The sequence below is a fragment of the Salvia hispanica genome, chromosome 3 (assembly GCF_023119035.1).
Source record: "Salvia hispanica cultivar TCC Black 2014 chromosome 3, UniMelb_Shisp_WGS_1.0, whole genome shotgun sequence".
Classification (NCBI taxonomy): Eukaryota; Viridiplantae; Streptophyta; class Magnoliopsida; order Lamiales; family Lamiaceae; genus Salvia; species Salvia hispanica.
Window position 1 is genome coordinate 44,346,847 of NC_062967.1, and position 15,024 is coordinate 44,361,870.

General features: G+C 36.0%; 1 protein-coding gene and 1 long non-coding RNA gene across 2 annotated transcripts; both read left to right on the plus strand.

Annotated features, from left to right (window-relative positions):
* Positions 1 to 5,605: 5,605 nt before the first annotated feature.
* LOC125210285 lies at positions 5,606 to 6,466 on the plus strand. Its single transcript, XM_048109841.1, has one exon. It carries the CDS (start codon positions 5,606 to 5,608, stop codon positions 6,464 to 6,466), a length of 861 nt encoding a protein of 286 aa, XP_047965798.1.
* A 3,038-nt stretch (positions 6,467 to 9,504) lies between these two features.
* On the plus strand, positions 9,505 to 14,792 carry LOC125211305. Its single transcript, XR_007174494.1, has 2 exons — positions 9,505 to 11,776; positions 14,450 to 14,792. It is a non-coding gene; the product is annotated as an uncharacterized LOC125211305 (long non-coding RNA).
* Positions 14,793 to 15,024: the final 232 nt, after the last annotated feature.

The following is a 15,024-nucleotide window of genomic DNA, read 5'->3' on the forward strand; positions in this document are numbered from 1 at the left end:
AAAAAAAAAAAAATTGAACCGGAACCGGTGAAAAACCGGCGGTTAGTAACCGGAACCGGAACCGGCGGTAACCGGCGGTTAAACCGGAACCGGATAACCGGTATCCGGGCCGGTTACGGTTCATGATCTCGACGAACCGGAACCGCCGGTTTCAAACCGGAACCGGCGGTTTTCGAACCGTGGCCACCTCTAACAAGATCCACGTATGAACAAGCAACTATCAGAGTTCCTTGAAGTGGACAAGGAATTGCATGGAAATGAGGCTGGTTTCAGCACAAAATTTGCAGCATTGAATGTTGGTTTCTGGATTACAAGAGATAAACCGAGCGTAATACAATCCAAAAGAAGGAATACAGAATGAAGAACTGAAACAAAATTACGATAGAAAATCGAAACAATAAACTGCAAACAGTAGTTAGCCGAATCGAGGAGTCCTCTTTCCTCAAGAAGAGATATGCCTCGGTAGTGCTCTCGGATTAGCGTGTCATCCCCAAAGATAAAACGCCTATGTCTTTTATGAACAACACACCGCTAACAGCAGAGCTCCGACGAACTAGATGGAGGAGAGGGCTGAGCTTTGACAGAAGAAAAATGCAAGAGAGAGAGAGCTTGTGATGTATAATATTTGTGTAGAAATGCATGGAATGACTGGCCTATTTATAGGCTCAGTCCACTTCAGGGATCAACCAGCCTTGGTGGCTATCATCATTGCAGGGCTGTAACCGTCGGACGTTACAAATCATTACAAGCCATTACGAGAGCTGGAGAGGCTGATCCTTGACGGACGTATCAGGACACGTTGCGCGTCTAGGTTCGTTCACGACGTGGACTTCATCACGTGTCAGCCACGTTGGTTTCACTACGTCATACTGACGCAGTGTCATCGCTCTTGGCTTGCTCACGTGGTGTAATTTTAATGTAAGAGAGAGAATGAGAAAATGTGGATCAATTTGAGTGAACTACAAAAACAATCCATGGACTATGGATTTATCTCGCCAATAGTCCCTGAACTTTAAAAATATCTCCAGTAGTCCCTGGACTAAGGGTTTATTTCAAAATTGGTCCTTTTGCACTATTTTCTTCCGAAAATGCCCTTTTGAGCTGCTGGACAATTTTTTCTTTTCACATTTTAACTGTTTCAGTATGATATTATTTCAATGATGTACTAAATTATTTCAAAATTATCTTCTTCTTCCATTTGTCATCCTTCACTTTGTTTTTTATTTCAATATCAGATTTAATTTTATAAAATTAAATTTACAATTTAGATTTTTAAATATCAATAAATTATTTTAATTAGAAGAAGATAATTTTGAAATAATATCAGATTTAGTACCTCGTTAATAATATCATATTGAAACAGTTAAAATCTAAAAAGAAGAAATTGCCCAGGAGCCCAAAAGCGCATTTTCGAAAGAAAACAGTGCAAAAGAACCAATTTTGAAATAAACCCTTAGTCCAGGAACTACTGGAGATATTTTTAAAGTTTAGAGACTATTGGCGAGATAAACCTAAAGTCCAGGGACTGTTTTTTGTAGTTCATTATATAATACTAAATGTGAATGGAATAAGTTGGTAGAATGTAGGGCTACTTATCATTTATGGTAAAATGAAATAGAACTTTTATTCAGGGACATATAAAAACGACAAAACAGGACTCTTATTCAAGGATGGAGGGAGTAATAGATTAGGTTATGTAATACATGCACCAACACAATTTCCCCACATGAGCCGAGACCCTTGATGACCCTCCAATCAGCCTCCCATAAGAAACTCGTCCATCATGTCCAAAATGCCAAAGATTGCGTCTCGTGCGATAAATCGTCCAAGATAGAGCATGTATTTATGATATCTTGCCTTATTTGAAAGATATCTCATTTTGAGTCATAAATTAGGATTTATCTTTATCATCTCACATTTTCTTTGTCTGTTCTTTCTTGGGTCGTAGACTCGTAGTAGGAGAATCAGATCGCATAAGGTTTTAGAAATCTTATATATGTTCGAATTATGTAGTCTTTTACATTCATTGAGATAAGGGTGTGTTATCTTGCTAACTCCCTTTTAAATTGCTAACTACAACTCATTGATAGGTTGATCATTAAATTAAGGTACAAGATCATTCATCCACGAATATCAATGCCGTCTAAAAAAAATATTAATTAAGGATATTAATGTCTATTAACAAAAAGTTAGTTATAACTAACTTTTAAAAAATATCTTTAAATTTAATGATTATAACTATCTCAATTTAAATTATTTTTTCACACAACACATATTAAATTAAAGATAATTTTATAAGGATTCTAACGAGATCTCACTTGCATATGTTCCGATGTCAAAATTTGAAAAAAAATAATTAAATTTTCGTATTTTTGTTGTAGCATGTTAATGTCAACAACATATGATAATATATGAATACAACACATATAAAATGTTAATACTAAATTGTGTTGGATATATTCAAGGAGTTGTATTGATATGTTTAATACACTATATTGGTTTTGTTCCAAAACCATAAATTTGATAGTTTTTCTTATCTTTTTAAATTTAAATAATAAATAAAATAAAATTACACCTGACAATTTATAGACCACTAGATTTTTACCAATCTTATGGTTTTAAATTAGTTGTAGTTAGCAATTAAAGATAAAGTTAGCAATTGATCACTCCCCTATTGAGATATAACATAATTATTATCACAGGGGAGTGATCAATTGTTAACTCATCATTTGATTGCTAACTACAACTAATTTAAGGCCATAGGATTTTAGAAAACGTGTGGTCTATAATTTGCCACGTGTAATTTTCGTTTTTATTAATTAAATCGAAAAAGAAAAAAAAAACTCCAAATTAGGGTTTTGGATGAAAATGTCAATATAGTGTTTCGAAAATATCAACACAATGCTTTAAGAATGTCAACACAATGCTTTAAGAATGTTAACCCATTGCTTATATTGACATTCTACATGTATTATATTGACATATTTTATATAGTATATTGATATTTCTGCTTGTACGAAAAAATAAAAAAATTTCGAAATTTTTTTCAAATTTTAATGTCGGAACATATGCATGTATGACATCGTTGGAATCCTTATGAAATTATCTTTAATTTGATATATGTTATATGAATTTAAAGTTTTGAGATTTCTTTTAAAAGTTAGTTATAACTAAACATGTAGTTAATTGACATTAATACCCCTATTGATATTTTTTGGAATTAATCATATGGCTTTATTGACGTTTTTCGTTGATCGTATTGACATTTAGGGATTAATGATCTAAGCCCTTAATTTGAATATCTAATGGCTATTATGTAGTTATAGTTAACAATTAAGTTATGAGTTAGCAATATAACACTCCCCTATTATCACATTCTAGCTTGTTCAAAGTTTTCTGTCACGTCCAAACTCTAGTGCTCCCTCTCCAACTCGACGATAGGCTCGATGGCCTATCAACTTGGTGCTTCATTCGTGTTGTCTACCTTTGATAGAAGTGTAAATTTCTTTATATATTTATATCTATCTGAAATTGTGCATTCATCATTTGCTAATATTTTCATATTATACCAGCCATAAAAGCTAAATATCAGCCAACTCATGCAAGGATATTATCATCCAACAAGATAATGCAAAGCCACATATAAGATTAGATGATCAAGAATTCATGGAAGCAACAGACACACATGGTTTCAATACAAATCTTGTTTGTCAACCTCCTAACTCTGAAGGCACAAATGTCAATGATTTATGTTTCTTTGAGGTCATCAATCATTACAGGATGGCAAACCAACCAAGAATGTGACTTGTTCATTTGATGAAATGTCAATAGACACTTTTGATATTGGAGTATTTGTTACCTTACAATGTTGTTTAACATAATTACAGCATTTCACATATGAACAAGCAACTATTAGAGTGACAAGGATTTGGTTAGAGACAGCTGAAACTATCTACAACTGCTGAAAATGAGGTTGGTTTCACCACAAAATTTGCATCAATATTGAATGAATATTTCCAGTCATAAACAAGATGTGAAGTGTCAATTTTTTTAAAATGTAAGTTTTTTTTCATTTTGAACAGGATGTCAAGTGTCAGGTTTTTGGATATTATGGCATGGATGTAAGGTCTCAACTTTTTGTCTATGTTTGCATCATCAACTAAATTGCCACCTAATTGCATCATCAAGAGTCTCAGCTTATTCATACCACTCAACAACACAACACTTTTAGCAACTTATGTAAGTTAAAGTCTCAGCTTATTTAAAATTTTTGCATCATTGGCAATCAAAGTCCACATGTTCAATTGATTGCATCATTGACAAATTCAACATCCAAAAATATTGCACATATTGCATCATTGACATATAAAACAGCCCAACGATACCTTCATATATGCCCTAGCTAGCATATTGCACATATGACAACATACTTACTTGATTAATGTAGTAAGTACAACTTACACTACAACCTACATAAATCCCAGATTAATGAAGTACTCGTAAATTACAGCATCCTTAATTAAAACTGTAACAACATTCAAACACTATATACTGCCTCTGTCCCTTATTAAGTGATTCACATTCCATTTTTGCACTCTTTCCTCTCCACTCTTACTTTATTCTCTTCACCTAACTAACAAAATTTCACTTTCAAAACCCGCATCGAAAAGTAATGCCTCACTTAGTGAGGGACGGTGGGAGTACTCTGCAGCAGCAATGGAGGATCTAGAAATATGTGAGTGAGAGGGGCTGCGATAAAACCAAACTCGCTCATACCATGTCAAGCAAGGAGATAGAAGAGGCGAAGTTTGCGGAGACTCCGCTCCACAAAGCGGCTGCGGCCGGGATACAATTGGAAAGAATTTCACGTATGAGTTGAATCTCATCAGTAATTCTTAAAAAAAGAATGAAAAGGAGAATCAACAATATTTGGAATTTGGAAGTCACAACTCTTTGTCACAGTCACACAGATGAATCATGAATTAGTATTATTCTATTTAAGCGTGTGAGTAATATAACAATATTTATTTACCAAATAAACTAGGTTGTTGCAAGAAATTTATTTTCAAAATTTCATTATTTATTGATTAATAGTAAGTAGTCATTAACTCCATACTTGATAGTTTATTCTAAGCTAGCACTTTTCCAAACGAAGTATAATACTGTAGTAGTATTATGATATACTGGCTACTCCTAGTATAAATATAGGTATATAAAGTTTATTGACGGATCCATCAATACTTTATCTGTCAATACCCGTGTTTAGAGAAGAAATTTCGCTTGATTAGTGACGGATAATTCCGTCACATCCGTCACTAAATCGCGAGATTTTTTGTAGTGATATAAGGGAAAAAAACATGCCAAAAATAGAATGAGACTAAATGTAAATAAATTATGAGTTAATAGAATATGAGAAGTAGTTATTAAAAAGTGTAATAGTAGTAGTAGTAGTAGTAAAACTTTTATTAAGGGTGTTTTAAGAATGTAGTCTTATTCTACTTGGCTGTATTTGATGAGTATTACAGTATCATTATATGGCTCTTCCTTGTAGGGAGCAGAAAAGATAGTGAAACTGGTGAAATTAAACAGAGTGAATTCCAACAATATGACGGCCCTAGATCTTGCCAGAATATACAATCAAACTGCAGTGACGAAAATCTTAGAAGATAAAGAAGCCAAAACAATCAATGAAATTTACAAAGCTCCAACAACGACCGATTACGTGCTGAGTGGATCAACCTATGCCGAAAAAGTTTCACGTGGCTACTACAACCTAACCCAACAGCTTACCCTCGATATGCGCAACACCATCTTGGTGGTGGCCACGCTCATCGTGGCTGCCACCTACCAGGGGGTGCTCCAGCCCCCTGGAGGAGTCTATCCTGCTGACGATGTCGAAACCCTTAGTATGGGGCGGAGGTTGCTGGGAACTGGTACTAACCCTGAAAGCAGCCTCCACCCCATATTGGGGCGGAAGCTGCTGGGTAACCCGGAAAGCAGCCTTCGCCCCATATTGGGGCGGAAAGGAGAGGACACATGGAAGAAACCGACGGCTGGGAAGATGGTGATGAAGAAGGATAAGTACCGGTACTACATGCCGTGCAACACGTTTGCATTTGCATTGTCAATGGTGATAGTGATATTCGTGGTCCCGGGCTCACCAGTGTTCTTGATCCTCCACCTCTGCTTATTGTTCATGTGCATCAGCTATGTTCTGGCTCTGGACGCTATAGCTTTTTACACGTGCATCTCTGACACGATCTATGCCATGTCGCTCTACGCCATTGTCGGGGCTTATGTTGTGAAGCTCTTGTATTATCCGGTGAAAGCGCTCCTCGTTGACGAGGATTGGTGGCTGCGGGGACTCGGCGTCAAGTTTGCTAATCGTTGTAGCGTAACAAAATGGTTTTTCTCCGATACTCTTGTGATGATGAAGCAGCAGCACCTGGTGCTACGTCTTAGTTGAAGTTGAAGGACGGAGAGACTATTTATTTTCATGTGTTGTAGATTGTCATTGCTGTTTTGTTTTGTCTTTTTTGAGAGGGATGTTCATGTAAGATGTGTGATAAATGTGTTCAAATATGCTGTGCATTACGATTTTTTATTTTATTTTTTATATACATATAAAAGATCTTTTTTAATGATAAAGTTTAATAATTTTCAGTACTACTAAATAAGAAAGAATGTATTTTAAAGATTTCATTATTATTATACTCCATAACTGAGAGTTTATTCAAAGTTGGTTAGCTTTTATCTTGAGCAGTTAGCCAAATTAAGTAATTTAAACATAAGACATATATGGATGCTTTATTCCCCCATGCATTACACGATTGGATATAAAGCTTATTCGATATTCTGTAAAGCAAAAGTGAGTGACCAATCTCATTTTATTACACACTCAAGAAGTAAGGTATATCATACTTATTTAGTTATTTAACTATATTGAGAGTAATCTCTTATTTTTGAATATACAGCAGGAGATGTATTAATATGACATTTTTTTTATTGTAACACCGTACCATCATTTTAGGCCGTTAGATCTAAAAAGTGTGTGAATTATCATTTTAGGCCGTTAGATCTAAAAAGTGTGTGAATTATCATTTTAGGCCGTTAGATCTAAAAAGTGTGTGAATTATCATTTTAGGCCGTTAGATCTAAAAAGTGTGTGAATTATCAAGCTGTAATATGGCAGCCCAAAACATAAAAAAACGCTGAAGGGCAAAATTGGTGATCTCTATTTTTAGTCTGTTTTCAGATTGTAGTGTTACTCTATAAATATTGCAGTGTTACCAAGTAGTATTTGTATTTTACATATCACTTTATTGTACTTGTTCCTGATATAGTTTATTCAAACGATCGTTCTCGCAATATTGCTGATTATAGCTTTGTCGTCAGCAGGTTTCCTTCAATTTCAGGAATGCGGCTAAAATGTGGGATATGCCAAATTCGTTTTCGATTTAAATTTTTGGGAATTTATTAAAATACCCACGCCTGTAATATCCAACACATAAGACCACAATCCAAACTATATTTCATCAATTCAATTCTAACTTTGAAATAGCCCGAGTACACTAAAATATTTCCTCGTAAAATATGACTGCGCAGTCAAACTTCCTTTTCCTCTTTCACCATATTTGAACTATACATGACAGAGAATGTGGCCACATTCAAAGTCACTAGACCGGCCAACTCGAAGGATGACACCCGATCTACATGTTGTGTACACTAGTCCGAGTAGAGTTTGCAGCTCTACACAGACTCGAATTCGATTAACTATACATGGTAACAAGGAGCTTAGACATCAATGTATGAGGTACCGAATTCAAGCCCTCTTGACCTCAGTTGTAATTTCCTCCTTTCTTAGGAGTTTATTTATAATTTCCTCCTTCATATAAGAGTTAATTTAAAAAAAAAAAACAAAAAAAACAAGCCACTTCAGATAGGCATTCCATAAAATAAAATATGGCACGACATAACATATATTTTCTCATAGGACGTACTTGAATCATAAACCATATTTAAACAGAAAGCCCACCTCGTTGACTTAAGAGTTTGCTTAAAAGATCTCGCAACTTGTAAATTCCACGTTCCGAACTTAGAGTCTCACATAACAAATCCCTTTACACAACAAGGTAGTAACACAACAATCAGCACGAGAAAACTACTAATTAGAATGCATGCACCCTAATTGAAGTCTTTTATCTCTTTTCTCAATTTTTCGCATATTTTTGATTATTCGGCTACCGCCCAAGGCATCGCGTGCGACGCCGGTCGGCCGCTCACGCTTAATATATCTCCGTTGGCTCCTCGTATTTTCCTCCACGATATCAGAATAAATTCCCATAAATTATTTAAGCGCATAAATAAATTATCGCAATTATCTCCCTTCGCATTTATATTTATTTCGGACTTGGGATAATATTATTCGCCCTTTGAAATATTGTGGGATTAATTAAATAATTTCCTATAATCAAACCAATTATAGGCACAAAGATTATTCAAGTGGCCCACAACCAAACCACCCACCTTATATCTCCATAATATTTAAAAGGCCCATCCTTATTCCTCCATAATAGAAAAGAAAGGGAGCCCAAATTAAAATTAATTAGGAAGAGGCCCAAAATAATTGAAAGATGGAGCCCAAAAGAAAAAAAAGAAATTTTTTTAAAGAAGGCCCAATTAGAGCATCCACAGTGCCGGCTAGCCGATTCGCGTCGCTAGCCGATCGGCTAGCCGAACCATTGTAGTCGGCCAGCGGCGAATCGGCGTAAAAATCGGCGTGGGCTAGCCGATTAGAGGGCGCTGGCCGCCATTGTGGCGTGCCGATCGGCCAACACCAATTTTCGTTTTTTTTTTATAATTTTTTTTGAAAACCTATATATACGCGATTTTAGTTTCATTTTCATTTGCATCACTTGTTTTAACGAGTTTTCTCTCTCTCTAAATTTCTGTACAAGAGCAACATCGAGGGATGAGTAATGCGGGTGATAGCGGTAGCGGTAGTGGTGGTAGTGGTGGTAGTTGGGCCAATGACGATGAAGCCGGTCCAAGCCACGGAACGGCCACCCCTAGCGTACGACATGGGATACCTCTCGATGAAGTCGGCCGCCTCCAGGAATATGCCGACATGCGCCAAGTGGATGCTCATATTCAACTCCAAAAGGATATAATTGAAGAGTTGTGGGCACGGAAGACTGCACGGCGATAGTTTTTTTTCTTTATTATGTAATTTATTTTTTTAAATGAATGTAATTTTTTTAAATGCAATTAATGAATTTTTCCGTATATGTCTCATAAATTTAATTCCGCAATTTAATTGTAAATTTAATTCCGTAAATGTAGTTGTTTTTTAATTATTTTTATTGCGACTGGCCTATGGCTGGCCTAAATCTGATATGGCAGATGAATTTTTAGTTGTGCTGACGTGGCAGGGAGAGAATGGCTGGCCTATGGCTGACCTATTTATACGGTGGATGCTCTTACCACAATCGGCTAACACGTTCCTCCTTTCTCATCTCACACAAAAATCCCCAAATCTCCAAGCCGTCGCCGATAACCACCACCGCGACTCTCCACCGGTCATCACGAAATTCCGGCGACTCGATTCACCTCCTTCACTCCTCCCTCTACTTCCCCAATGAAATCCCACACTTCAGATCCCCAATTTCAGCAAAACTCCCAAATTGTAGCCCCAAAACAGTCCCGCGCCCCTCCGATTTACTCACGCTGTCCACCAATCGTCGCCGGCGTGCCCTTCGCACATACGCACCCGCCAGAATCGGCTCCGCCACTCCATCCCGGAGTTGCTACTGCTGCAGTGGAGTCGCGGCTGCTTCTGCAACCAGGAGGCATCGCCGCTTGTCGCTCCGACTGCTGCTCGCTGCCTCTCTCCCATCTCCGCTGCTGCTGTACCAGTCCCGTCGGTCTGGCAGCCACCGCACATCACCGAATCAACCCCGAAGATAAGTTCTCATTACCAAATTATCTTCTCTTTCGCATTTTTGATTAATTTGCCGTGGGCTGTTCAAATGAGTTTGGTCGATTCACGTTCTTGTTTGAGTTATGCGATTAGTTGGTTGTTGATTTAGTTTCGAGTTTCGATTGATTGTGTTCGCAAATTTTGAGATTGAGGGGATAGCAATATACCTTGCTTGAATTTGTTGTTCCAAAAAGAGTTGGTAGAACCGAATAGAGGAGTCACTTGTGCATAAGTTTGATCGCGGACTCAAAATTTAGAGGTAGATTATGGAGGATATTACCTTCAATTGAGTGTGGATAGGAAGTGAAATTGTCGCGACTTATTGCTCGAATTTGGGAGTAGAACAAACTGTGAATGAGTGAGAATTTGTGATCTTGTGAATTTTGCAGATTATGAAATTGTTCGCGAAATTTGTTAGATATGGTTGACCGTTTAGTGTAGGAGATTAATTGGGGTATTAAAGTGTGATTAATCACCTTGAATTGGATTAATGGCGATTAATTTCTGAAATGAACTGCAGGATTAAATCGAGTTTAAGGGGAGTAAAATTGCAGAGTAACGGCAGGGCAATTTCTGGAGCAGAATGAAGAATAACAAAAATTTCATGTTGGGAGCAGATCATGGAGACTCTACCGATCTACCGTGAAGGAACAAAAGATGGAGGGATTGGGCTAAAAAGGATTAAGCATCTCCCCCTTATTTATTTAATTAGGGAATTAATTAAGGAGTAAAAAATCAGAATTAAAAGTTTAATTTGGTCAAAATCACGATTAAACCTGTTGGCCGTTAGTTTTTAACGGAAATGTTGACGGAGGACCAAAATGATCAAATTTTCATATGTTCAGAACTACAAAATCCAAACGATAATGTTTAGGAAAAAAAACGTAAAATGGTCATATATTCAGGACCAATTTTGGCCTTTACTCTTTCTTTTATTAATTAAAGTTTACGGAAAACTTTAATTAATTTCGTCATCTAATTCTAAACAAAGATTAACATCACCCAACGCAACCAATTAACAATTGGTGATGTTCTAAATATTAATTCTTCCAAAAATCGATCCATACTTCAAACACGCCGCGTACTCCATAGTACTTCCAATTAATTCCACGAAGATCCAAGATAAAATTCCTTTCCATCAAAACAATTCACTTATCCGAGATTATGATATTTCAAACACCGTATGAACTTCCCTTCGCGAAATTCAACAAAAGAAAGTCCCTAGGTGTTATGCCAAGTACTATAAAAATTCACCGCCAAAGAATATTATTCGTGCAAGCCAAAAAATATTTAACTCCTCGCTTCGCGAGAAATTAAATATTAATTTTTTTTTCCAGAAATCTTCCTTTTTATCACCATATCGCATTCAATACCAAAAATTTTATTATCCGAAAATTGCGGGTGTTACATTTTTAGCGTCAATTGAGTTTCTATTTGCAATAATGCACACAATTTTTTTGGTCGATTTTTCTGGAAAAAATGAAATGGTAATCATTTGAATTAGGGTTCTATCCATTATTGAAGTTTTTAGTTGATTTCATAGTTATATTTAGTTTATTTTCGATTATTGCGGGTAAAACCGTACTGATTTCGTATATGTTTCTGGAAATTAGGGATTTTGTGTTCAGTTTGTTGACGATTCTGTCCATTATTGACGATTTTGGTTGATTATTAAGTTATATATGTGTTTTTGTCGTTTTGGATGATGAAATTTAACTGATTTTGTTGGTGTGTCTGACAGAACATCAATGACGAAAAGAGGCAGACCCTTCAAAAGCCAGCCAACACAGACTACAGGTGATAAATCTCTTGCATTCTTCTTGAATTTGTTTAAATCTGATACCATTGGTTAAGCTAGAGTTCTGCAGTATTTGGTTTAGGGGTGAGTCGATACGATATATCGTATCGAAAACGTTGCATCGTGTTTCGTATCGAAAATATCGATATGAAAGAATTTCATATCGTTATCATATCGAAAGTTTCGATATGGAATATCGTTATCGTATCGATATTTCGATATTTCGTAAGATCGATACGATATATCGAAATATCGTTATCGTATCGAATACCCGTATATCGAAAAATATAATTTCAAAACTGAAAAATAACACAAAAATTAATAAAACGTCAACACAATAAAATAAATAGTGTTCTTATTAGGGTTTCATACATATATATATATATATATATATATATATATATATATATATATTTTCTAAATATATGAATGAATTAAATGGATTTATATATATTTATAATTTTAAACTTCAATATGTATTAAATTTCAATATGTTTCGATATATACGATATATATCGTATATTCGATATAAAACGATATATCGCGACATAAGGAAATTCATATCGTTATCGTATCGAAAACTTAGGATACGATACCGTATCGTATCGAAAATTACGATATACCGAAATTTCGATAATTTTTCGATAATTTTCAATACGATACGAGCGATGTATCATTTTTTCGGTATTTTTCCCTAGCCCTAATTTGGTTGTTGGTTGTTCATTGAAAACTACCCTTTTTACACACTCACGATTCACAAGTAGAATAAAAACAGGCAGAGCACTCAACCTGATCAAGCTACCGATCATTGGATGTGAAGAGAGACGAAAAAAGTGTTCAAGACCTTAACCCACAGTACTAAGTAATCTAGTAAAGGGAAGTAAGGGTCGAATCCCCCAGAGCTGAAAACAGTTGGAGTTGGGAATGAGACATTTGGAAATGGTCGGCTGCGACCACGGTTTAATTTTTGGGGTAAGACTAAACTAGTGTGAACTAATCAACTGAATGAAAACATCTTCTAAGCTAAAACTTGACTGGATCAACTAAGCTAAAGAAGGAAAGGAATCAAAAGTACGTAGGACCACTGACACGTCCGCGCGCATACTCAGAAAAGCTGAAAGCGACGAAAAAGGTAATAGAGATGACGGTTTTAACTAATTACCTTCTATGTCTAGTCTAAGCAACTGAACGCAAAGCAAAGCGTAAATCAAAACAGAGCATCATCATAAAAACATGAAAACAATGCAGCAATAAGTGGATCCATATAAATTGCACTTAAACGAAGGCATATCTAAGCTAAGGGAAGTAAATCATGCAAGTTGATGGACGGAAATGTAAATCTGCCTACGGGAAAGCAGTAAAAGAGCAGATCCAAAGCGAATAAAAGCGATCAACACTGAAAACCCTAGATCTAACAAAGCTTGCATAAAAAAACTCCATTTCATTCAAGATCTTCGGTAAAAACAAAGGAAATAGAATTCTCGCGCAAAGTAGACAACGATATGAAAAAAACTAAGTGACGACTAAAAGGAAAACATGTTTAGCCACAGAACTATGAAAACAATAAAGATAACAAAAGTAAATTGTTCAAATCCTCGAAAGACTACACAGATGCTGAGCTAAGATGACTTATACGCGGATCTCGTCTCCCTTGGTGAGGAAGAAGGGCTGAGAGCTTGAAGGTGGAATGGTGACTCCTCGGCAGCTAACTACTACTACTCCATAACTAGACTAAACTTGAGTGATTGAAGAAGGTGAGTGATGAGCGATGTGGAATCCATGCAATATTGCCATATTTATAGAGCGCATGTTGGGCCCAAATCCCTAGGGCAAGCCCATTTTGCCTTTGACAATTCTACCCCTTCTAGAATGGACTTTGCTCTTTCTCTCTCCTATGACTCAGCACTGCAGATGCATGATTCTACTGGATTAGTTTAGCAATTTCAACGGATCAACTCGGCTCTTTTCATGCTGTTTTCGCTCCTTTCCTTGAGTTGATCCGGTTGACCCTGCACTCTCTAGTTCTTCATTTTCTGGCTTTTGCGCACTCAAATTTGCCATTGTTTTTGCACATTATTAGCCATGTTAGTGTAATACACCAAATAAAACCATGCATGTATTGAGCCTGATCAAACTGCTCACACTTAAACAGTGTCCTCAAGCATGAAAGAACAACAAGAAAGGGTAAAATGCATGGGGTTCCTGACCGACTCCTAAAAAGGAAAAACAAAACACAAATAGACATTTAAAAGAAAAAAAACACAGAAAAATATCTACATGTTTGAGACTGGCTCGACTTCAGACAACATCCCTCACAAGCTCAAGGTAACTTCAAATACTTTAAATTAGCAAGAAATGTAAGTTGAGCCCGAGATTATTAGTCTTAATGAGATACTAAAGCGTGTTGGTCCTGTAGCGAACAAACTTCCATTACCACCTGCGTTGGAAAAGTTGCATAATGTATTCCATGTGTTGGAAGTATCAGTTAGATCATTATCATATTCTCCAAACTGAATTGATATAGATACAACCTGATTTGACCAATAAGAAACCGTTCAAATTTTAGCGACAAAATCAAGGAACTCAAAAAATAAAAGAATACCACTAGTCAAAATAATGTGGAATAGTCATATTGAGCTTAAGCTCACCTCCCTTCCTCTTCCCCTCTGCAGATTATAGTTACGAGAGATCTCGCTAGATGGACAACTGCGCGTGTCAAGTCACAGTCTTATTTGCCGAGAAAGTTAAAGTGGTGTGCACGTGACATGTTCAATTGAGGATTTGTAGATATGTTAATCGATATTTTTCTTTGTTGTAGCAGGTTGCAAATTGTGTAATAGTGTGCATGTGTCATGTTAAAAAAAAGGGGGGTACACAGTAGAAAGATTTATTCGTAATAAGAGGTGAACGTACCAAAACGTGACACCAATTATTCAATTTAATAAATCGAGTAAGGGGTGTTACAGATTGAACTCCAAATCTCTCTTTTTAATGAAAAAATGGATAAATATGACACATAAATGTTTCAAATAAGTAAATTTGGATATATTGCGCATGAGGTGTGTAATCTAATACTAACTAAGTTATGGTAATAACTAATAACTAATATCAATTTTGTATGTTAGAAACATCAACACAAAGACATAAATTTATCAATTTTATTGTGCTGATAAACTTATGTCTTTGTGTTGACATTTTAAATTTACATGTTGTATTGATATAATTATGTCTTAGTGTTGATAATTTT